General features: G+C 39.7%; 3 protein-coding genes across 4 annotated transcripts in view; 2 read left to right on the plus strand and 1 right to left on the minus strand.

Moving 5' to 3' along the window:
* The window catches only part of ZKSCAN4 (zinc finger with KRAB and SCAN domains 4), a 32,212-nt gene extending 29,817 nt beyond the window's left edge, over window positions 1–2,395 (minus strand). Inside the window, exon 1 of one of the 2 annotated variants that reach the window (XM_011991221.1) lies at window positions 2,322–2,395. The gene's annotated coding sequence lies outside the window, so the exon portion shown is untranslated. The remainder of the gene's footprint in view (window positions 1–2,321) is intronic. The other variant, XM_011991220.1, reaches the window with a different exon arrangement.
* Window positions 2,396–2,445: 50 nt separating this feature from the next.
* On the plus strand, window positions 2,446–4,100 carry NKAPL (NFKB activating protein-like). Its single transcript, XM_011991257.1, has one exon. It carries the CDS (start codon window positions 2,515–2,517, stop codon window positions 3,733–3,735), a length of 1,221 nt encoding a protein of 406 aa, XP_011846647.1. The 5' UTR covers window positions 2,446–2,514; the 3' UTR covers window positions 3,736–4,100.
* A 6,095-nt stretch (window positions 4,101–10,195) lies between these two features.
* ZSCAN26 (zinc finger and SCAN domain containing 26) lies at window positions 10,196–20,628 on the plus strand. Its single transcript, XM_011991258.1, is given in 4 exon segments — window positions 10,196–10,357; window positions 14,983–15,468; window positions 15,797–15,914; window positions 19,312–20,628. Coding segments are annotated over 3 exon segments (1,437 nt in total). The 5' UTR covers window positions 10,196–10,357; window positions 14,983–15,048; the 3' UTR covers window positions 20,211–20,628.
* Window positions 20,629–25,728: the final 5,100 nt, after the last annotated feature.

The raw sequence follows: 25,728 nt of genomic DNA on the forward strand, positions 1-25,728 counted from the left end.
TGAACAATGAGAACACTTGGACACAGGGTGGTGAACATCTCACACCAGGGCCTGTCATGGGGTGGGGGGAGGGGGGAGGGATACCATTAGGAGATATATGTAATGTAAATGATGAGTTAAGGGGTGCAGCACACCAACATGGCACAGGTATACATATGTAAGAAACCTGCACGTTGTGAACATGTACCCTAGAACTTAAAGCATAATTTAAAAAAAGAAAGAAAGAAAAAAGAATATGCATTACAAAATTCTCAATTATAGTTTGAATAATAATATAATTATATTGCATCAAAAAAATGTCCTTTTTCTTTTGTTATATGTATGTAATATACACCATGGAATACTACATAGCCATAAAAAGGGAATGAGATCATATCCTTTTCAGGGACACAGATGAAACTAGAAGTCATTATCCTCAGCAAACTAACACTGGAACAGAAAACCAAACACTGCATGTTCTCGTAAGTGGGAGTTGAACAATGAGAACGCAAGACAGAGGGAGGGGAACAACACACACCAGGGCCTGTGGAGGGTGGAGGAGGGGAGGGAGACCAGCAGAACAAATAGCTAATGCATGTGGGGCTTAAAACTAGATGATGGGTTGATAGGTGCAGCAAACCACCATGGCATGTGTATACCTATGTAACAAACCTGCACTCTCTATACATGTATCCCAGAACTTAAAAATAAAAATTAAAAAGTTATCTATTCCTTGGAAAATTTGAACAAATTGTTGATTATACTTTATCCTTTAAAATAAATGTACATTTTGTTTTTTAAAAAAGTATGTAATAATATCCTCGATTTTGCCTCTTGGCCCACAATGCCTAAAATATTTACTATTGGCCTTTTGCAGAAAAGGGTTGCCAGCCCCTAGTCTAGGTCATAACTTTTCTAAAGATCAAAAATATATTCTAACTTTAATTTTCCTGTGTGCTACCTGAAAGAAGTATTTCATCAATCAGCTTGTTAATTCAAGTCTACAACAGATATGAAATGGCTTAAATTTACAATTATCCAAGTAAGACATATCCATTTCATTGGCCTATCGAGTAGTTTATAACTCCAAAAGAAAATTTTCTTTACTTACACAAACTCTATAGTACTCACCCTATCCATGTATTTTCACTATACATGTGACCATTCACATATAATACTCCCTGCTGTTTACCAGTTCCTAAATTTATGCATGGAACCAATTCTTATCCCCTTCAATCAAATTTACTAAAATTCTACTTAGAGCAAATGATATAATTTGGTCTTATTCAGTTTAATTTCCCTGATTTTGTTGTTTAGAGTTCTAGCATCAGGAAGACATCATTCTTAAGTTTTGACCTGGCTGTCAAACAACTGAGCAGATCAACTTAATTAGAGAGAACCAAGATGATGTTAATGCCTATTTACATTTTAAGATGAGGGATAAATGATCTTGCATAAAATGTTTGTCATTTCTAAGAGTGAGATCTAATGTGTATTGAGAAAGTGGTTTCCAAACTACAGTTTCTGAAGAAATCTCCCTAGATAGAAAGACATCTGTCTACAAGATCGAGTGGGATGCTTCTGTGTGTTTCTAGTGTGGAAAAGTCTGTGAATTTAATAATTAAAATCATGACTATGGGCCGGGCATGGTGGCTCACACCTGTAATTCCAGCACTTTGGAAGGCTGAGGTGGGAGGATCACTTGAACCCAGGAGTTTGAGACCAGACTCAGAAACAAAGTGACAACCGTCTCTACAGATAATTATTAAAAAGTCAACCTGGCGTGGTGGCAGGCACCTGCAGTCTCAGCTCCTCAGGAGGCTGAGTTGGGAGGATCACTTGAACCTGGGAAGTCAAGTTGGCCCTGAGCCATGATCGTGCCACTGCACCCCAACCTGGGCGACAGAGTGAGATCCTGTCTCAAAAAAAAAAAAAAAAAAAAAAAAAGTACAACTCTGGCCTGGCCTTCACCTAGCTTAGAGGGTGAGCTCAAACTGATTCCAAAAGAAGTTCTGCTTCTTGCTTCCAGTGGTAACAAGGGGGGTTGGAAAGTGATTAAATATATTTCCTCCATGAAGAGGGTGGACAACTTCCTTTTTTAGGAAGGAAAAAATGAGGAGTGTAGGTAGTACGGATCTTCCACAGAGGGGTAAAGTTAAGGAGGCAAAAATGAAAGGGAAGAACAAAGCGTGATAAGCAAAATGGTAAAAGGCGAAATTGAAAAAGAGCAGTGGTTGTTTCAACAGCAGAGGGAATCATTGACGCAAATTCGTTCTTTTATGTTCCCACACGGCTCAAGTTGGGGAATATAAGCCCTAAAAACAGGTGCGCCCTAATCCTACCCACCTCCCACAAGAAGCCTTCACGCAGCCAAGGCCCGCGCCTCACAGCACACGCGCGGATTCGTTTTCCGTTTGGTAAGTGACAGGAAGCGGAAGCCGTGCACGGGAGGCCGATTCTAGTGCGCCTGCGTGGCCGCGAAGCACCAGCTAGCGTCTGTGTCTGTAGTAACCGCCTATCTGTGAGGCGCGGCTCATGCCCCCAGTATCCCGGTCCAGCTATTCCGAGGACATCCTGGGCTCTCGGAAGCGGCGACGCAGCTCCTCAGGGAGCCCACCATCCCCGCGGAGCAGATGTTCCTCTGGGGATGGTCGTTCCCGTTCTCACTCCCGCGGCCGTGAGGGCCTCAGGCCTCCTTGGAGTGAATCGGACGTGGGCGCTCTTTACCCCTTTAGTCGCTCTGGGTCGCGAGAGCTGCCCCCAGGGCTCCGCAACTACGCCTACCCGCCTTCTTCGTCGACCTCGTATAGCGGATATCGCTACCATCACCACTACTATGCAGAAGAACGGCAGTGGGCGGAAGACTATGAGAAGGAGAAGGAAGAGAACTATCGGCAGAGGAGGCTGAAGGAGAGAGAGAGGATTGGGGAGTTGGGAGCGCCTGAGGTGTGGGGGCCGTCTCCAAAGTTCCCTGAGCCAGATTCTGACGAACATAACCCAGGTGAGGATGAAGAAGAGATAATGCATCAGAAAAGGAGCGGTTCAGATTCCAATTCGGAAGAACATAGGAAAAAGAAGACCAGTCGTTCAAGAAACAAGAAAACAAGAAATAAAAAGTCGTCTAAAAGAAAACATAGGAAGTATTCTGTTAGTGACAGTAACTCAGACTCTGACACAAATTCTAACTCTGTTGATGATAAGAAGAGAGTTAAAGCCAAGAAGAAAGAGAAGAAAAGGAAACACAAAACAAAAAAATACAAGAAAATGAAGAAGAAGAAGACCAAAAAAGAATCCAGTGACTCAAGCTGTAAAGACTCAGAAGAGTTGTCAGAAGATACCTGGATGGAGCAGCCAAATATGGCAGATACTATGGATTTAATAGGGCCAGAAGCACCTATAATACATACCTCTCAAGATGAGAAACCTTTAAACTATGGCCATGCTTTGCTCCCCGGTGAAGGTGCAGCTATGGCTGAGTATGTAAAAGCTGGAAAGCGAATCCCACGAAGAGGTGAAATTGGGTTGACAAGTGAAGAGATCGCTTCTTTTGAATGCTCAGGTTATGTCATGAGTGGCAGCAGGCATCGCAGAATGGAGGCTGTACGACTGCGTAAGGAGAACCAGATCTACAGTGCTGATGAGAAGAGAGCTCTTGCATCCTTTAACCAAGAAGAGAGACGAAAGAGAGAAAATAAAATTTTAGCCAGTTTCCGAGAGATGGTGTACAAAAAGACAAAAGGGAAAGATGACAAGTAAGAACTTGTTTGTTGTGCAGCAGGACTTTTAACAAAGTTTTATGTGACCGAAAGTGTTAAAAGGCTTTACAGTGCTACTGTACTTACCATATTACTAAGTCCCTCAGGAAAAGCTTCTTTTGAGATACCTTTAGCAGCTTATTTTTTTGTTATTTTAACTTTAAAAAGTAATATGTGCACATGGTTTTAAAAATATTCAACCATTACAGGAGGATAGTTCGTAAAAAGTGAATCTTTCACTTTAACCCCTGACACCTTTCCCCCCAAAAATATCTTTTTGGCGTCTTATATACAGAATATACGTTCTGTGCTTATACAAGGGTATATGTTGCAGCATAAAGGTTAACAGCTATTAAAGTTTTTTTTGCCTGTTACTCTGACTGTTTTGCCATTCATTTGTCCCAGGGGAACCAAAAGAAGCCCAGAAAGAACAAAGGATTCAACCAAGTGTACACCTCTACTTTCAGTTAACAGACTGGCTTGGAAAATAGAAAAGATTTAGTGGCTCTTACAAAGGCAAAGTCTAGACAAAGGATGGATTTTCTGCATGGCTTTAATTGGACTTTGGCTTTCTTCTCCACTTTTTTTTCCAAGGGTCATTTTCCTTGGGCTGGTTTCCCTTATATAACAAAAGGGCTGACAAGGCTCCTGAGTTTGGTTATCTTTTTTCTGGTCCACCTCTGAAGAGAGAACATTTCTTAGTTGCCAATCCAAGCAAGAATCCAGAGATTCACCATAATGGGATAAGCTCAGGTCACATGCCCACTCAAAACAAGTGTTATTGCTTAGGAAATGGAATGGCTTATCTCTGGAGTCATAGACCAGTTGTAGAGGAATGGATTCTTGACTGAAAATCAGGGTAATTTTGGGCAAGGGGGATAGACAACGAATAAATGCCTACTACAGTTTTGAATGATTTTTTAAAAACATATAATAAAAGTACATGTGCTAAAAGTGAAAATTTTGAAGAAAAGCTTGGCTTTGACTATTAGCCAAATTCTGATTTAAGAGAATATAGGGTTTATTCATGAAAAGAGATATAAAAGATGACGATCAGAGCGCTTGAGTAGATTAGGGCCACCTAGACTAGCAAGAGAAAGAGAAAATGATAAGGTATAAAAAAAGAAGACCCAGGCATGATGGCTTGCCTGTAATCCCAGCACTTTCAGAGGCTGAGGTGGGAGAATTGCTTACGTCTAGAAGTTCAAGAACAGCCTGAATAACATAGCGAGATCTACAGCGAGACCTGCTCTCTCTCTCTCTCTCTCTCTCTCACACACACACACACAGATGTTAGGTTGTGAAGGGAAGGCAAGGGTTAAAGAAAGACATACACACAGAGGTCAGTTCAACAGGAAATGCAGGCTTTACATCCAGCATAACACTCACAGAGGTGGGGAAGCAGCCTAATGCCAGTGCCCACCACCGCTTACAGGCTGGGGTACTTATAGGCCTAGGTGGGAGGGGTCTGGGCAGTGTGGCTTGCTGCTACGTACTACTATGTGTTGATAAGACGTTCCCATGATGAGGCAGTTTGGCTCTTGTTCCCGCAGAATGTGATATTCCTTGCACTTTTTCCCAGCAGAATATGATAAAAGGCAGGCTATTTCTCACAGCCCGAACCCCCGTGGAATGTTTTACTTTGATCAAGGCCTGAGAAATTGTGGGAGACTTAAAACATGATGCAATTTGAACTAACGAGAGAGAGAACTAGAAGAAGAATAAGGTAGTTGGTAGAACTCATGAGGAGGAGACCAGGTCAGGAAGGACCACAAGGACAGAAGAATTAGCATCGAGAGACTGGCTAGCACCAGTCTTGGGGAAACTTCAGAGTGAGCTCCATTCATGGTATATTAAAAGGTCTTTGTTGTCATTCACTGATATGTGCCTGGCCCCTGAGACTTTAGTTCAACACTAGCCAAACTATCTCATTTTAATAACCCCCATTTCAAAGTTCAAAATACTGATTAGCCCCCAGAGACATGAAGGTGAGGAAATGGGGTTCTAGAATCTGGCAGGGCAGTGTGATGTGGAAGGGCACCTTTACCCTTCCACAGGATGTGACATGGCTGACACTGGAGCACACCACCTTGAGATTTTTGCCAAAGGGGGTTGTGGCATGTTGGTGATAGACATGCTGTTACATGTGCATATTTCGATTTTTAGAACAAACTATACCACATTATACACAAGGATTGACACCTTGCTCTTTTCAATTAATACATCCTGGAGATGTTTTATATCAATACATATGAATCTTCCTTTCTTTTAAATAACCTTATAGTATTCCATTATATGAAAGCACCATATTTTGTTGGATGGTTAGGATGTTTTTCTATATTTTGCTATCACAGAGCACTATGGTGAAAGCCTCTGTGGATATGGGACAATATATCTGTAGCATATTCATCTGAAAATAGATGAATATTAGCTCAAAAAGAATCCTTTTGGTCATCTAGAAATGCTAACCTCAAAATAGAAGTATTAAACAAAGGGAAAATATCAGGTGCTTCCTACGTATTAGGCACTATGGCTGGTACTGGGGATAAACCAAGAAACAAGTTAGACTTGCTCCTTGCCATCATAGAATTTTACATTTTACTGAGGGAGACAGACTTATAAAAGCCAATAGACAAAAATTACAAATTACAGTATGATGTGAAGAAAGTAAGGGGCTAGAGACAGTATTGGGGGAACTCTTTTGATATAGTGGTCAAGGAAAGTCTAAGAATGTCACATTTAAGCTCTGTGTGCTTTTAATAGATATTGCAACACCACCTTCTGTGTTTACACACTCACCAACATCATCACCAATATTGTATTTTCGAACCTTTTGATCTTTCCCAATCTAAGGTGAAAATGGCATTTCATTTTTATTTATTGTTAAGAGTAAGGTAGAGCATCTTTTCATAGATGTATTTATGAGTCTTTTGAAATTCTTTTGTGTGTATGTGAACTGCTCCCCTGATAACCTTTGTCCATTCTTCTATAGCGTTGTTGGTCTTTTTTTCTTACTGATCATAAGACCTCTTTAATAAATAAATTAGATCTTTATCAAATATCTTGCAAATATATCTCCATGTTATTTACCTTTGACTTGTTTTTCTGGGAGACACTTGACTATAATGCCCTTTAAGGTCTAAAAAGATTTTCTAACAGTGGTCAAATATCTTTATCTTTCTCGCTTGGAAGAAGATGCAGCTGAGAAACTGTGACGTCTAAGTAAGCCAATGTAAGATTGGTGAGCTTCTTTCCCAGAAAGATAAAATACACACCATGCAACAAATAGTATATCTAATGCCTACAGCGGAATACTCATGATAGCTTTTTTGCTGTAGTTATGCTTAACTTGCCATTTAATGTTGCTATTAGAGAGGGACTTGGCCAATAAATCTGCCTTAAAAGAGATTTCAAGAGTTGGAATTTGACTGCAGATCACTGTTGTCTCAGGGGAGCTAATAAAAAGGGTTACAACTTTTCCTTTGAAGTAGTTTTGCCCAGAGTATGTAGTTATGGACTGTGAAATAGAAGAAAAATAGCACAACGAAAATTTTGTATTATGTTTACATTTCAAGAAACCATCAGAATCACTTTATTACTTCACTCTGCTCAAGCAGGAAGTTGAACAGATCAAATAACTTGTCTTAGCCACTAGAGTTACACTGAGTTTTATTCAGTGCTGAGAAACAGCCTAAGAAAGCAAACTAGTGAGGCTACTGCTGATTTACAATTGACACATTTTATGAAATAGCATTAATGTTCTCACAGACCATTATTAGATGGCTTTATGGAATTATCAAAAGTAGTGTTTCACAAAATATAAAAATCTCCCACTGGCATAAGGGGTCTAATGTGTATTTCATGTTTGTTTGTTTTAAAATTCTATAGTACAAGGGAAAGTGTTTCTTAACCTTAGCTACCAGCAATTTAGGGAGTAAGAAATTATAGATTTAGCAAAATTGCTCTTTTTATTTTTAGCTTAATGAATTCAGCTATATTTTAATCTGAATTTATGGGGGATATGTCTAAGATTTCACCATCAAACATAAGGGATGTTTTTGGTATATTTGGAATGTATTTATTTTTGCCTTATAAAGGAATAATCCATCTATTTAGTTTTTATTAGGAATTTCTGCTTTTAGTCAGAAATATATGTTGAGTTTTATGAAATGACATTGTAGCATTTGTGGAGATTATATGATTTTTCTTTATCAGCCTACTAATATGGGTGACTTAAAGTTATAGTTTTCCTAATATTGAACTATAAATTCGTTAGATTCATTTGTAGGCTTTGATTATTTAGAACAATCACTGGACAAATTAAAATTTAAAAACTCAGAGTAATGAATGAGACCTTCCTGTATAGGTACAAGGAGAGAGAAGAGCAGGAAGCATCATTACCAGAAGATAAGAACTGTAAATCTTATGCTGCAGCATGGTGGCATGACTGGTAATGCAATAGCATCTCTACTGATTATATGGAAAAGAAAGTTCTTATCTTGAATATCCTATGAATGGACCTGGTAGAAACGTGATCACTATAGTTTACAAAAATGAGGATAATCCTGGAAAATGAAAACCTCAAGTTTGAAAATTGATTTGTATTTTAGTATTTTGTCTCTCCTGGTGATAATAGTGTTTTGAGCTATTCTCACCTTATCTACCCCTACCCCTCCCAAAAGATACAAACAGACTGTTTAAATGAAAAATGCACACCTTGTACATTTTAAAAAAACTCTTCTTTGTCTAGCTACTTTAAAGGTTTTGATTTTCTTGGGATATTCAATGCAATGCCAATAATGTCAGCCTTGATAATAAAAGTGACAGATTTAAGAAACTAGTAGTGGTAGGGAATTTTAGAGGGGGAGTAAATAGGATATAGTATTTACTTTCTATTTAAATTAAATTTTTTATCCCTTATATAATTTTTTTAAAAGTCCTTTTCTAGATATTAAAAGATAAGATATATGAGTTTTCCCTTCAAGAAAGAATATTGACTTCTAATTAGTAACACATTTATATTGACTAGATTTGTTGGCCTAATGAAAAATTTTAAAGTAAACATATTTAATTTTTACTTTAAAAATATGCTTTCAAAGATACATTCAGACACCTAAGAAGAAAAGATAACTGCTTGTGATAATGAAACTGATAGCTTTTTCTTTTCTATTATGATAATTTCAATGCCTGAAACACTGAATAAATTACATGTCATAGTACAATGGTTTGTATATTTAATGATATTTCAAAGCTTCTATCAACTGATCGGTTAAACAGAAAAGTTTGTTCAGAGTTTTTAAAGAGTTTTTTTTTTTTTCTTTCTTCCAACTTTTGTTTTAGGTTCAGTGGGTACATGTGCAGGTTTGTTACATGAATAAAGTGCATACTGCTGGGGTTTAGTGTACAAATGATTTCGTCATCCAGGTGGTAGCATGGTACCTTATAGGTAACTTTTCAATCTTCACCTTCCTGTCACCCTCCACCCTTAAGAAGTCCTTGTATCTGTTGTTCCCCTGTTTGTGTTCATGTCTACTCAATGTTTAGCACCCACTTAGAAGTAAGAACATGCAGTATTTGGTTTTCTGTTCCTGTGTTAATTGGCTTAGGATAAATGGCCTCCAGTTGCATCCATGTTGCTGTAAAGGACATGATCTCATTCTTATGGCTGCATGATATTCCATGGTGTACGTACCACATTTTCTTTATCCAGTCCACCACTGATGGGCATCTAGGTTGATTCCATGTCTCTGCTATTGTGAAAAGTGCTGTGATGAACATACGAATGCATGGGTCTTTATGGTAGAACAGTTTATATTGCTCTGGGTATATACCCAATAATGGAATTACTGGGTCAAATGAGAGCTCCGTTTTAAGTTCTTTAAGAAATTTCTAAATTGCTTTCCACAGTGACAGAACTAATTTACACTTCCACCAGCAATGTATAAGCACTCAAAGAGTTTATCTTCTTCAAAAACTATAAAAACCCAGTTTGTGATACTGTGGGAAGAGAGACTATTTCTGTTCTCTGTTGTAGAATTTATTTTGATAAAGTGATATCTGTTGCTTTTATTCCCCCTAAAACTTACATTCATTGCAAAGTGTTGTTGATTTATTTTCTCTCACAGTAATAGACTTAATTTCTTATTACCTTAAACCTTTTAATCCAAACATATGTCCATTGTTTAGTTTAATTTTCGAAGTACTTTGACAACTATTTTTGCCATTGTGTTTGATGAATTTTTAAATTGGGAAAAAATGGCGAAGTGTGTGTGTTTTATTTATGTGAGCAAAGTGAAAATATTGGTTGTTTGTGGTATCACTCAACGGAGCTGGCCTGTTTTTACATGAATAAAATAAACATTGGCTTTAAAATGAGAAAGAACTAAAAAAAAAAAACCCGACAATCTCAGCTCACAACGAAATGACCCTCCCAGCTATGCTCAGCAGGCGGTACCCATGTTAGTCTCCTTCGGCTATGCCTGAGCAGTGGCACCATCGAGCCACGGTCCTCCAGCTTTCCTAGAGCGGAGAAAAAAGGTGCTCCGAAGAGCTAGAGCTGACCCTCGGTGATGCGCTAAGATGGTGTTTCAGAGCGTTTGGCTCCTCTGAGGCCCCTTGGCCAGGTGAGCGGACCCTGGAGCTGGGCCCCGGGCTGGGGCGGAACCGAGGCTTAGGGGCCTAGGGAGCAGCTGGTTCCCCGCAGGTGCAGAGAACCTTCCCTCGACCGAGGGGGCGGGGTTCGTAGCAGAGATGTCCGCCCTGGGGCCTGTGATAGTGATGAAGCTGTGGATCTAGTTAACCGAGTACAACCTGCTGCTGCATATTTTTCATCCACTGAGCGCAATTTTAAGTAAGTATTAAATGTAGGCGTCACCGAGAAGGTAATATTTGAGCAGAAATCTGAAGGAGGTGGGTGGAAAGATCTAAGTGGCTTTTGCGGACAGGAACTTTCTAGATAGAGGGAATAGCAAGTGCAAAGGTCCTAAAGCAGGAGCTTGCTTGGCATATTTGAGGAATAACGGGGAGACCAGAGTGGTTGGAGCAGTGAACAAAGGCGACCTTTGTAGGGAATGATGTCAGAGAGATTGGGGTATGGAGAGGAAAAGTGTAGAGTAAATGATGACTGTATCATGTAAGGAATTTTGTCTTGGTGAGGGTTTTTGGAGAGTTTTGAGCAGAAGAAAACATGATCTGACTTATGTTTTAAAGCATCTTTACGTGGAGACTCATGATGATAATAGATTGTAAGTGGGCAAGAATGGAATCAAGAAAATTTAAAAGTTAAGAGTAATTTTTTTAAATTCCAAGTAATTCAGGTGGAGCCAGTGGTCAGATTATTGATCTGCTTTGAAAATAGAGCCAATAATATTTGCTACTGGGTCAGATGTAGGGTGTGACAGTAAGAGAGAAGGCAAATATAAAGTTTTGGGCCTGTGGGTGCAAGAGATACTGGAGGAAAGATCTGAGGTTTAGCTTGATACCTTGTGTAAGTTCTTCAACTCTCCCTGTCTCAATTTCCTTCTCTGCACGATGAAATTAGGAATAGTATCTTCTTTATAGGGTTGTGTGAGAGTTAAATAATTAATATATGTGAAACATGTAATATAGTTGTCCTGGCTCATTGTTTTATTATGCTGAGACATGAAGTGTGAGTGGGCATTAACAAGAAGAAAATTGGAGGGTTGGAGGGTGGTCCAAGCAGAAGGAATAAGCTGTGGAAGGGCCAATGAGCAAGAAGGAGTATTGCAGATTTGAGGAAATAAAGTAGTTCATTAGATCAAAAAACAATTTAAACCATATTAAATGTTTTGAACTTAAGCTTAAGGGTAATAATCAGCCATTATATGTAACAGGCATAGCAGGTATATAATAATACTTCATATCCTCCTTAGAATGATCACTGTTTGTGTGTGGAAAATAGATTGATGTGTCAGTCCAGTCTGTTTGTCACAGTAGTCCGGGTAGGAGAAGATGATGGCAAAGGGGATGAGAAGTGGATTGATTTGAGAGATATTTAAACAATAGAATCAATAGAACTTGATTGATCAGATACATGAGATATGAAAGGAGGAAGGAATGGTCAGTTTTCTGGCTCAAATAGCTGGGTAGATGGAGCTCCTCCCAAAACAGTTTATCAAATTATTGTATATTGTGTTTGATATATTTAATCACATTATAGAAATGAACTCACCACTAATTCAGCATCATACCTGGCCAGTAATCCCAGTACTTTGGGAGGCTGAGGAGTGTGAATCACTTGAGGTCAGGATTTCGAGACCAGCCTGGCCGACATGGTAAAACACTGTCTCTGCTAAAAATACAAAAATTAGCTGGGTGTCATGGCAGGCATTTGTAATTCCAGCTACTTGGGAGGCTGAGGGAGGAGAATCACTTGAACCCGGGAGGCAGAGGTTGCAGTCAGCCAAGATCGCACCGCTGCACTCCAGCCTGGGCAATAGAGGAAGACTCCGTTTCAAAGGAAAAAAAAAAAAACACACACACACACACATCGTACTCTATATATACGTATCAACATCATACCACATATTTATTTATATAACAATACTGATATAGATATCAGTATATATATATGTATGTGGCATAGATATATTTATATACTGATATTGGTAAGATATCTCTATAGATGTAATAATAAAAATACAGGTATATATGCATAAATAGTAATATGAATTTTATATATATATATATACACACACACACAAATGCCTGTATTTGTATCATTATTTGCATAACTAGGGTATCTATATTGGTAAAGATAGATAGAGATCTAGAAAGAGATTTACTATAGGGAATTAGCATAGGTCATTATGGAGGCTGGCAAGTCCCAGTATCTTCAGAGTGAGTTTTCAAGCTGGAGACCCAGGAGAGCAAATGGTTTAGTTCCGGCTCAAGCCCAAAGGCCTGAGAACCAGGAGAGCTGATGGTGTAGTTCCTGTCTGAAGGCCATAGGCTTGAGATTCAGGAAGAGCTGTGTTTTAGTTCCAAGTCTGATGGCAGGAAGAAAGCTGATGATTCAGTTGGAAGCATTTTAGGCAGGAATAATTCTCTTACTCAGGGGTGAGTCAGCCTTTTTGTTCTTGTCAGACTTTTAACTACTTGGATGAGGCCCACCAACATTATGGAGGGCAGTCTGTTTTAGTCTACAGTCTACCAGTTTAAATGTTAATCTGATTTCAAAAACATCCAGAATAATGTTCGACCTCACGGAAACATCCAGAATAATGTTCGACCAAATATCTGAGCACCCTGTGGCCCAGGTAAGTTGAGACATGAAATTAACCATTATAATACCAACCTTTTATTTTCTGGCTAATAATCATCACTTTTTTTTGAGACAGAGTCTCACTCTGTCACCCAGGCTGGAGTGCAGTGGCGTGATCTCGGCTCACTGCAACCTCTGCCTCCTGGGTTCAAGTTATTCTCCTACCTCAGCCTCCGAGTAGCTGGCACTACAGGCATGTGCCACCACGCCCAGCTAATTTTTTGTATTTTTAGTAGACACAGGGTTTCACTGATAATCATCACTTTCTTGGACTTTTTTACTTATATTAAGAATACTAGGAATTGACTTTTTAAAGTTTAAGTTCATTTTGACTAAGAAAAATAATTATCAGCTGGGAAGTGTTACTATGTACACATTCAGGAATATGTAACAGCAAACTATTTGAAGGCTAAGCCACTGATTAAGTGAGCCTTCCCCCGTTCTGCCACTTACCACATGCACATTGATTCAAAGGCATGTATCAGCAGCTGACAGATGGTATTTCACTGATCTATAGGGACACTCAAGCATAGTCAAAGTCAAGAATACTAAATCTCCACATACCAAGGGCCTGCCGCAAAGGATGATAGGGAATTGTCTGAGTTCATTTTTGACACGTTGGATTTGAGAGGCTTCTGTAGGGTATCCTGGTCCCAAATAGGCAGAAGGAAATTCAAGTGTGACACTTGAGATGTCTGACCTGAAGAATAAGGAAATCATCAGCATAAGGACAGTAACTGAAGTCGCAAACATATTTATACTCTACATTAGCCCTTTCTAGTTTCTGCCCTATTTCTCTTGTTCCATTCAATGTATTACTTTTTTGAAATTTGTCATTTATGCTCACTCTCTCCATTTTCTCATTTCCTACAGCAGGCTAGCTATTCTTACTACCAAAATTACCTTCACAGAGGTCACTAACGACATCTTTGTTTTTGAATCAAGTATCTGTGCCAGGTCTTAGATTAATCCACCATCGTATAGCATTTCACACTCTTGAACACTGTGTTCATATCATTTCCCTTATAAATCAATGAATTCCTCATGTTCTTTAGAATTATCTCATTTGCCTCAAAACTTCTGTGAATTAGGTATTCTCTTCATTTTACAAATGAGTGAACTAAGTCCGAAAGGATAAGTAACTTGCCCCAGGTCACAGCATGTAAGTGACAGGGCTGTATTGGAACCCAGGCCTGTCTAAGGCCCAGGGTCTTTCCACCATTCCACATTTGCAGAAATAGACCTCCTTGACCTTCTGGATACTATTGTCTTTTTTCTCCTCCTACCTTTCCAGTTCCATCTCACTTCTCTTTCTTACGTGTAGATGTTTCCCAGGATTCTGGCTCCGTATAACGTTTTCCCGGCCATAACTAACTACTACACTGAACATCCAACAGCTTTATGCTGTCTTTTTCTCTGTCTGAAAAAACTTTCCCTATTTCCTTGTCTGACTTTCACTTGTCTTTTTTCTTTTCTTTTTCTTTCTTTCATTTTCTCTCTTTTCTTCCTTTTCAAATACAGGTCTTGGGGTTGCTATGGTTGCCCAGGCTGAACTCAAACTCCTGGGCTCAAGCAATTCTCTCTCCTGAGCTTCCCGAGTAGCTGGGATTACAGGCATGTGCCACCATGCCCGGTGTCACTATGTTGCCCAGGCTGGACTCAAACTCCTGGGCTTCAGCAGTCTTCCCACCTCAGCCTCCCAAAGTGCTGAAATGAAAGTGTGAGTCACAGTGCCTAGCCTCAGTTATTTTGAGGGCTGCAAAATGGTGATTTTTCAAATCTATTATTCTTTCTACATTAGAGGATATTCTGTAAGATAGTTTTTTCCTTCTGTATATATGTTTAGAAATGGTTGTTTCAGAGAGAAAAAATGGATAATAGGAAATGTATAAACCCAAGAAAATGTTACTGTTCTTGTTAGCAGTACTATTACTGTTTCTATCGTTCTTGCTACTATATTTTTAGGAGTGTCTCTGAAGATACAGTCCAAAGAAAGTTCTCCAAAACAAGGAGAGCAGTCTGAAGCTGGGGATGGCGACAGCACTGGTGAGTGCCCATTCCCTGGCTCCCCTGAATCTGAAGAAGGAGGGGCTTCGGGTAGTGAGGGAGGATCACTACTCTACTTGGGAACAGGGATTCAAGCTGCAAGGAAACAGTAAAGGCCTTGGACAGGAGCCATTGTGCAAACAATTCAGGCAGTTGCGTTATGAAGAGACCACAGGACCTCGAGAAGCACTAAGTCGGCTCCGGGAGCTCTGTCAACAGTGGCTACAGCCTGCGACCCATACCAAGGAGCAGATCCTGGAGCTGCTGGTGCTGGAGCAGTTTCTGACCATCCTGCGTAAGGAGCTCCAGGCCTGGGTGTAGGAGCATCACCCAGAGAGCGGGGAGGACATGGTGGTGGTTCTGGAGGATTTGCAGCTGGATCTTGGAGAAACAGGACAACAGGTGGTAAGGGTCAGATGTGCTCTTTTTCAGGAATGCAGAAATTGAGATCTCTGGCCAGACAGGTGGACGTGGGCTCACCAGCGGAAGGAGAATTACTAAGCTTTGATTCAGTTTTTTTCCAGTCTAGCTGTTCATTTCTATAGGTCTTACCTCAACCTTACCTGGCCCTTGCTGGGAGAAAACAATGTGTGCCAGATTCCCCATCTTCTTTTCTTTGCCCCTCTGGGGTTTCTCTTTGTTCTCTTTTTTAACATGTAGGTGTTTTTCTGAACAGCAGTTTCCTAAACCCACCTGTATCTAATTATGCCTCCATATACCTAATTGTCCCTAGGATCCAGACCAGGCAAAGGAACAAAAAATACTTGTGGAGGAGATGGCCCCTCTGAGAGGAGTGCAGGAACAGCAGGTTCGGCCTGAGTGTGAAGTTACAAAGCCTGAGAAAGAGAAGGGTAAGAACTGGATTGCATCTGCTGTGTGTGAGATGTGGTGGACTGTGCCTTTCCCTCTGAGGTTCTGCGTAGCACCCTTGTCTTTTGTTTTTTGCTTTTGTTTTGAGTTAGGTTTACTGAAGCATAATTTACATGTAGTAAAATTCACTCTTTTTAGATGTACAGGTCAACGAGTTTTCACAAATGTGAAATAATTATGGTCTAATCAGAACACTATCAAGAGATAAGAGATGTCTATCACCCCATATATTTTAGCTGAACAAAATAGCAAGGAAAGGGTACAAAGGGAACCTGGACCTTCACTTTGCTCTTCTTCCTCTTACTGTAGGGGTGAATAAAAAAAGTAGTGCTAGGCCAGCTACTTGGGAAGCTAAGGGAGAAGGATGGCTTGAGCCCAGTTCAAGGCTGCAGTGAGCAATGATTGTGTCACTGCACTTCAGTCTGGGCAACATCTCTTAAAAAAAACAAGTAGTGGCCAGGCATGGTGGCTCTTGCCTGTAAACCCAGCACTTTGGGAAGCCAAGGCAGGTGGATTACAAGGTCAGGAGTTCAAGACCAGCCTGTGTCTTTAATAGAGACGGTGAAACCCCGTCTCTATTAAAAATACAAAAATCAGCCAGGTGTGGTGGCAGGTGCCTGTAATCCCAGCTACTTGGGAGGCTGAGGCAGAGAATTGCTTGAACCGAGGAGGCGGATGTTGCAGTGAGCCGAAATCACACCAGTGCACTTCAGCCTGGGTGACACAGCGAGACTCTGTCTCAAAAAAAAAAAAAAAAACAAGTAGTGCTCGTTTCTTCATCAAGGCAAAGAAAGCCATTTTAAAAAAATTTCCTTCAAATTATTGTAAATGGCCACTATCTTTCATTTCTAAATGTCACCTGGATTTTTTTTTTCTATATTTTCTTTTTTGTTGTTGTTTTTCTATTGAGACAGGGTCTTGCTGTGTCTTCAGGCTGGAGTGCAATGGTACAGTCATAGCTCACTATAACCTTGACCTTCCAGTCTCAAGTGATCCTCTCACCTCAGCCTTCCAAGTAGCTGGGACTACAGGTGTGTGTACCACCACACCTGGCTTTTTATTATAATTATTTGTAGAGACAGGGTCTCCCTATGTTGCGCTGGCTGGTCTCGCACTCCGGGTCTTAAGTATTTCTCCCATTTGGGCCTCTCACAGTCCTGGCATTATAGGTGCAAGCCACCTCGTTCAGCCTCCTTTATTTTCTTTGTCACTGAAATTCTTCTTCCTAATTTTTGCTCCTTACATTTTTTCATTTCTTCTTCTTTTTTTTCTGTCATAGGACTGATTACATTATATTGTAGTTTCTGGTTTGCTTCTCTTTTTCTCTTGCCAGACTAAAAGGGAAGGGTTTTGTTTTGTTTCCTGAGTCAGCTACAGTCCCTGGCCTAGCGTAGACCCTCAATAAATGTCTATTTGATGAATGGCTGGTTTCATATCTAAAACCATGCTTTGCATGCTACCTATTCCTCTGTTCAATTTCCAAGTCACCTTCAAAGTTACCTTTCTTCTGGGAGCATTCTGAATAAAGTAGCTGAAAGAAAGGGGCCTACCTTTTCTCAATAGCCTTGTAGAAATGAATTTGTACCATGTAATCAGTGATGGGTATATAGTTTAAATACAAAAAGTAAATGTGGCTGCCATTGTGGTTCATACTTGTAATCCCAGTACTTTGGGAAGTCAAAGTGGGAGGATTGCTTGAAGCCAGATGTTTGAGACCAGCCTGGGAAACATAGTGAAACCCCGTCTCTACAAAAAATAAATAAATAAATAAATAATTAGCTAGGCGTGGTGGCATGCAGCTGTAGTCCTAGCCACTTGGGAGGCTGAGGCAAGAGGATTGCTTGAGCCCAGGAGTTCAGGACTGCAGTGAGCTATGTGATTGCACTACTGTACTCCAGCCTTGGCAACAGAGCAAGGCCATGTCTCAAAAAAAGTGAATGTAATGTCAGTAGACTCTTGAAAATGTTCCTTATGCCCTGGATCTGTTGAAAATGTTATTTTATATTCAAAATTCAGGGTTTTTTTGGTTTTATCCTCTCTTGCTTTTTTTAAGTTATATATGTGATTATGTCATTACTGGAAGAGTCTTATTCCTTTCCCTTAATCTCTCACTCCTGCCCCCTGCCCCCATGTAGGACTGAATACTTCATTCTGTCGTAGAGGGTCTTTGTACACAGTACATTATTACTTTATTTAATTTCTTCACTCCTCACCTGTGACCTTCCTTTCTCTGATATCTCCTTACTAATCCCTTCACTTTCACTTTTCCTTTTGGCTGTCATCTACTCTCTCCTTTTTAATTATCTGCTGAATTAACTTGCTCACACTGATTAACCCTCCTTTGTTTGTTATTAGTGCTGCTTAGAGTCTCTTCTATTTTCTCCATCCAGCTTTCCTTTTACTCTCTCATTCTGACTTTGCATCCCCAGTCATGCTCCTAGCCTTTAAAGAGTTATCCTTAGCTACAAGAAAAACTGGTAAATAAAAATATAAGATGAAACAAAACAAAAAACTTGACATTCTTCTTACCCATCTGCTTGTGTATCTATCTGAGCTTAAGTTTTCTCTATTTTCATTTAATTTCACCCTTAGGACACAGGCCATTTATTTAGTGAACATTTGTTTAATGTCTGTTCCATACCAGGCTCTGTGCTAGAGAAAACAAAGTCTGCTCTGCATGTGCTTACAGTCTCTTGGGGCATTGTGCATCAGGGGTGCAGGGAGAGAGATAGACATGAATAAATTATCACAGCGTTGAGATAAAAACTCTGTTGAACCACACAGGAGAGCAGTTACTGTTGTCCAAGGAGATTAGGAAAGCCGAAGGCATTTTTGTGAACTTCATGTTATTGTCACAGTCTTATGGTGCAATATTCTTTCTTTATTGATGAGGACACAGAGCCCAGATAATTTACCTTACTTTTAAGATTACACAGTTAGTGATAAAATTGGCACCACATTTACATTTCTTCATTTTCAGTTAAAATGCTGTCCCTTTCTTATGGGCCCTGGGGGTCTCAATTAACCTACCTTTTTTATTTTCCATGTGACATGTTATCTTCAAGACTGTACAGGCATGCCCTTTTAGACAGTTTATTTGCTTGCTTGCTAGCTACTCTGTGTGTGGTATCACATGATAAAATTTAAACTATTTAAAATAAGTTACCTCCCACCAGAATTCCCCATCTTTCCCCAAAGGCAGTCATAGTTAACAATGTCTTGTGTACCATTCTGTAACTCTTTTATACAATCACAAGCATCCACAGTGTTTTCACTTTGCACACATGGCTTCATTAAGTTTTTTTTCCTTCTAGTTGCAGATTCCTTTCCCCAAGCATCAAAAGACAAGTAATTGGTGGTATATATTTAATATTGCAGGTGAGGAGACAAGGATTGAGAATGGGAAGCTTCTTGTAGTAACAGACTCTTGTGGAAGAGTAGAGTCATCTGGGAAAATATCTGAACCCATGGAGGCTCATAATGAGGGCTCTAACTTGGAAAGGCAGCAGGCCAAGCCCAAAGAGGAGACTGAGTATAAATGCTCAGAATGTGGGCAGGGATTCCTCCAGCACTCAGACCTGATTGAACATGCAAGTACGCACACGGGAAAGAAACTCTGCGAGTCTGATGTGTGTCAGAGTTCCAGTCTTACAGGACATAAAGTCCTCTCTAGAGAGAAAGGTCATCAGTGTCATGAGTGTGGGAAAGCCTTTCAGAGGAGTTCACACCTCGTCAGACATCAGAAAATCCATCTTGGTGAGAAGCCTTATCAGTGCAACGAGTGTGGCAAAGTCTTTAGCCAGAATGCAGGCCTTTTGGAACATCTCAGAATTCATACTGGAGAGAAACCTTATCTATGTATCCATTGTGGAAAAAATTTTAGGCGCAGCTCTCACCTTAATCGACACCAGAGAATTCACAGCCAGGAGGAGCCCTGTGAGTGCAAGGAGTGTGGAAAAACCTTTAGTCAGGCCCTACTCCTCACCCACCATCAGAGAATTCACAGTCACTCCAAAAACCATCAATGTAATGAGTGTGGAAAAGCTTTCAGTTTGACCTCAGACCTTATTCGACACCACAGAATTCATACTGGAGAAAAACCTTTCAAGTGTAACATATGCCAGAAAGCCTTCCGACTAAACTCACACCTTGCTCAGCATGTAAGAATCCACAATGAAGAAAAACCCTATCAGTGTAGTGAATGTGGAGAAGCCTTCAGGCAAAGGTCAGGTCTTTTTCAACATCAGAGATATCACCACAAAGACAAACTGGCTTGATGAGGCGTTCTCTCCTTGTAGAACGTCAGAGAGGGCACATTGACTATCAAACAGCACTTTAGGAAAAGTCACCATAGCCCACTGTGGCATCAGAAAATTCTTGGGGGCTCCCTGCCTCTATTCCTTCTCCTTTGCTTTCCTTGAAGTCAGCTTTGGACCCCAATAATTTCATCCTAGATGATATGATAGGATCAAAGTTAATCAGCATTCTTCACTGCAGGACATCTCAGAGCTTTTAACATAACTGCATGATTATATACTCTAAGCAACAGAGAGCTTCATGACTGAGTAAGGGTTTTGAAGTCAGCAGTGAATCCAGTGCCCACAGATTTGCAGGCTTAAGCAGAGCAAGAGAAGATTGATATTTTTGCATTTGCTATGGCAACTTACTCCTATAAAATAAAACTGATGATGTTTGCACCTTGAGACTACTCTCAAAGGTACAGGTTAATGGTGAACATTTTCCCCCAGTGGCTTCACCTCATTCCTCCCACTGGCCTCACCCCTTCCTTCCCCAGTGGAAGCATTTTCAAAAGCAAAGATATTTTTCGCTGGTGAACTTTAGAACTTGCCTTCAGGGTTAGCTTCATGTAATTTTACCACTTCCCCATCCCCACTGCATTATGTCAAGATTCAAGTTATAAGTCAGCGTTTTAGACTTTGAAAGAGATTTCATGAGTAATTTGAATGCACCTTGCTGAATTAATCTGAATAGCAACTGTCTGACTTGATAACTCCAGTGCCAGTCTAGTGGCTGCTGCATAGACACTATTCAGTAAATGTCTGATGAAAGAAATTGGACTTTTGCCCTTTAATATTGATGATGCAATTTTGAAATGTTGCTTGTTCTGGAATACTTTGGAAGTTGAACAATAAAGTCAGCTTGGAGAGGAGACCATGATCTTTATATTGTGAATACCAGAATGTTACAGATGAAGAATATTAAAATTAGGGGTGTCCACTCCAAAACATATCACCAGAGTGATAAACACCACCTACTAATTGTTAGTAGCTGCAGAGGGTATTCCTTTCAGGAGAAGACTTTTCGGTCTTCCAGTGTGAAAAGATCAGTGAAACCTCATGTAGTGATTGGGACTGGATTCAGCTGCATATAGTTTAAAAACAAGGCATGAGTGACTTCATACAAGTTTTATTTTTCTCTCTAATAGAAAAGGGCTGGAGATAATTAGTCCATCCTTGATGGCTGCTGAAGCTCCAGTTATCACATGTAAAATGTGGACAAAAGGCGGAGGAATAGAAAGAGGCTCCTCTCAGTTCAGTTACCTCCTTTTGAGCAGCCTTCAAAAATAACTTAGCAAGTATGTCATAGGCAAAAACCTAGACAAAGAAGGCTGGAAAGCGTGTCTTATTCTGGATTGCAGAGTGCCCAGCTGAAAATTAGGCTTCCATTACTACATTACTAAGGATAAAAGGAAGACTTAAGCTGACCAAAAGCAACAATCAATACAATTTCTTGAAGGGAAAAGAAAACAAATCTGTCATAGAAGCAGCTATAGCTTCTTCTTTTTTCTTTTTTTTTTTTCAGAGTTTTGCTCTCATTGTCCAGGCTGGAGTGCAATGACGCGATCTCGGCTCACTGCAACCTTCCCTTCCTGGGTTCAAACAGTTCTCCTGCCTCAGCCTCCCAAGTAGCTGAGATTACAGGCATGCGCCACCACGCCCAGCTAATTTTGTATTTTTAGTAGTGATGGGGTTTCACCATGTTGGTCAGGCTGTTCTTGAACCCCTGACCTCAGGTGATCCACCCACCTCAGCATCCCAAAGTGCTGGGATTACACGCGTGAGCCACAGCACCCAGCCTTCAGCTATAACTTTTTGAGACGCTAAAAGATTTCATGTAAAATCAGTTGTAGTGTGTTGCTTAGGAAGCCAGAAAGCTATGTATATTTTATTCTGCCTTTATAAGTAAAGTTAACTTGATGTCTGGAATTTTCCCCACAGTATTTTGAGGACTATGTTAAGATAAGTATCTGAACATTTAGCACCATCTCATAGTTTAAATCTATTTGATTCAGTTCAGTTTAAGAAAGAAAGTACATAGAATATATTATTATGATGAAAATGAAAAGATTCAAAGTGTGAAGTACTTTCCCTCACAATTATCTGGAAGACGTATATTGGCTTTCTCCATGATGATTTTGTAGAACAGATGTAAACGTTCTAAATGTATTGACACCTTACACAACTTAATTCTTCCTTATAGGTCCAAAGGAAATGATGTTCTCGTTATTTCCCTTGAGTCAGACCCATATCCACATGGGCATAAATGTCAACTGGAGGTATATTTAATTAATAATGTCTTACTACTTTATTGCAAAAAGTTATAGAAACATTGAACAAAGGGCAAATGTTATAACAGATCTCAAGGTTTTGCCTGCAGTGTAAGATACCCTGAAAGGTAAATTTAAAATCCCTATTCAGAGGACAGGAACCTAGGAGGGATGTATTGCAGCAATATTTTCTACTGATCAGGCTTTTCTGTTTGAGTAGTATCCTGTAATATCCAAATATACAGTGAAGTGGGAAGTCGCTGTGTCTCCATTTCCCACTCAGTCACTTGTTTAAAAAACTGATAAAGTTACTATGTAGTTTGCCATTAAAAGTAGTATGGAAAAATAGGAAAGGGAAAAAATAACCCTAATTGTCTGTATTAATATCTTCATCAATTATTAATTTATACCTGATAGAAGTTCATATCCATTGTTTTAAAAACTTGAAAAATGTAAAGAAAGCAAATCATCTTGTTCATGGTACAGATATAACCTCTTAATGTAGATTTGTAGATAACTGATCTTTTTCACATATAAACAATTGACTTTTCTCACTGGACTTTATGTCATGAACAATTTTTATGTGTAACAGACAGGATAGTCAATTTACCTATCCTCACACCCCATTCTAATCCACTCCTGCCATAATCCTGACTGTGCAGCCTGCCATGTGACCTGTCCCCCACCACTGATGATTGGATCAGGAAGGGACCCTCAAGCCAGGCTTTAGATGCCTATAGGAATTTGACATTGGATCACAGATTCTGATTAATGTTTATTAGGCATATGAACCCAAAAGTAATATAGAGTTGGAGGCTAGGTGCAGTAGCTCATTCCTGTAATCCCAACACATTGAGAGGCCCGGATGGGAGGATCACTTGGACCCAGGAGTTGGAGACCAGCCTGGGCAACATGACGAAACCCCATCTCTACAAATAAGAAAAAAATTAGGTTGGTGGTGCACACCTGTAGTCCTAGCTACTTGGGAGGCAGAGATGGGAGGCTTATTCAAGTCCGGGAGGTCAAGGCTGCAGTGAACCATGATTGCACCACTGCAGTCTAGCCTGGGCAACAGAACAGGACCCTGTCTAAAATATACATAGAAAAATAGAGGACACAAGCACACACTGGAACAATTTTTATGGCCACATAAAAACCAAACCAAATCGAGACAAACTGAGAAACAAAAAATGAAGCGGACTCCTGAAGTGGGAATCCCATGAATCAGGTGTGGCAACTTCAGCCCTCAGCCTCTGCAATCCATATATATCCTGGTCTTGGGAGTCCATAGAATACTGTTTCCTTCTAATAAAGGTTTCAAACAAATCCCCGAATAAGACATGCTAATCATTAAAAGTCTTCGTGGAAGGTAATTTTCCATATAAGCTGTGCAATATTCTGTGGTATATGTCTCCAGTGTTAATCATTTATGTCATTTACACTTTGATCACCATAAACAATTTTTCAGTGAACATTCTTGGAAATACAACTTTGCCTACTTACAAAATTTTTTTCTTTGTTCAGTTCCCATAATGAGTATCAATGAGGCAGAAAGTAGGCATATTTTCTAAGGCTTTTGATGTATTTGCCAGAATGCCCTCCAGAAAAGTTATACTAATTTGGATACCTTGTTAGCAGCCTGTGATAATGCCCAATTTTCTATACCCAAATTCTGGGAATTATTCTTTTGAATATTTGACAACTGATACATACAAAATGGATTGCTTTTTTTAATAGACTACTTTTTAGAGCAGTTTTAAGTTCTCAGCAAAATTGAGAGAAAGATACAAAAATTTCTCATATACCCACTGCTCCCATTCATGTATACCCTCCCCTATTATCAACATCCCATCCCAGGGTGACATTTGTTACAATTGATGAACCTACATTGACATATTATCACCCAAAGACCACAGTTTACATTAGGGTTCACTCTTGGTATTGTACATCTTATGGGTCTGGACAAATACATAATAATGTGTCCACCATTGTAGTTTCATTGCCCTAAAAATCCTCTCTGTCTTACCTATTATGCATCCCTCCCTTTCTCCAGCCCCTAGCAACCACTGACCTTTCTACAGTCTTTTATAGTGTTGCCTTTTCCAGGATGTCATGTATACAGGTGGAGTACCCCAATCTGAAAATCCAAAACACGTTACAATGTGAAACTTTTCAGCACCAATATGATGCCACAAGTGCAAAATTTCACGCCTGACCTCATGTGACATGTCATAGACAAAATGCAGTCAAGACTGTTTCGGCCAGGCACAGCGGCTCAAGCCCGTAATTCCAGCACTTTGGGAGGCCAAGCCTCCTCATCTGAGGTGAGGCGTTTGAGACCAGCCTGGCCAACATGGCTAAACCCCATCTTTGCTAAAAATATAAAAATTAGCCGGGTGTGGTGGCACGCACCTGTAGTCCCAGCTGCTCAGGAGGCTGAGGCACGAGAATTGCTTGAACCCCGGAGGCGGAGGTTGCGGTGAGTCAAAATTGTACCTCTGCACTCCAGTCTGGGCAACAGAGCAAGACTCAATCTCAAAAAAAAGACTTTGTTTCATGTACAAAATTATTTAAACTGTATAAAATTAGCTCTATGTGAGTAAGGTATATATGAAACAAATGAATTTCATGTTTAGACTTGGGCCTCATCCCTAAGATATTTCATAATGTATGTATATATTCCAAAATCTGAAATTGGAAACACTTCTGGCCCCAAGCATTTCAGATAAGGGATACTCAACTTGTTGCTGAAATCATACAATATGTAGCTTTTCAGATTGGATTCTTTCACTTTCTAGTATGCACTAAAATATTCTCCATGCCTTTTCATGCCTTGGTAGCTCATTTTTTTCCATTTTTTTCTTGTTTTCTTTTTCTTTTTTCTTGTTTTCTTATAAACAGATGTTTATAGCAGCTTTATTCATAATTGCCAAAACTCAGTGGGTAAATGAATAAATAATGGGTCTGTTTTTAAAAGAGTGTTTTATATTTTTACTATTGAACATCTTTTCACATGTTAATTTGTCAGTTACCTTGTTTTGTGTATAGTAACATTCATATCCTTTACTGATTTTTCTACTAAAGTCTCCTTTTACTCTTAAACAGAAGTGCCCTTAAAAATCAAATAGGGAACTTGCATATCAACATTTTAAATGCATATGTCCTTTGGCTGATCAGTTCTAATATGTGGCATTTATCCTAGAAATACATTCTTAAAAGAATGTAAA

This window comes from Mandrillus leucophaeus, unplaced genomic scaffold (assembly GCF_000951045.1).
Source record: "Mandrillus leucophaeus isolate KB7577 unplaced genomic scaffold, Mleu.le_1.0 Scaffold392, whole genome shotgun sequence".
Lineage (NCBI taxonomy): Eukaryota > Metazoa > Chordata > Mammalia > Primates > Cercopithecidae > Mandrillus > Mandrillus leucophaeus.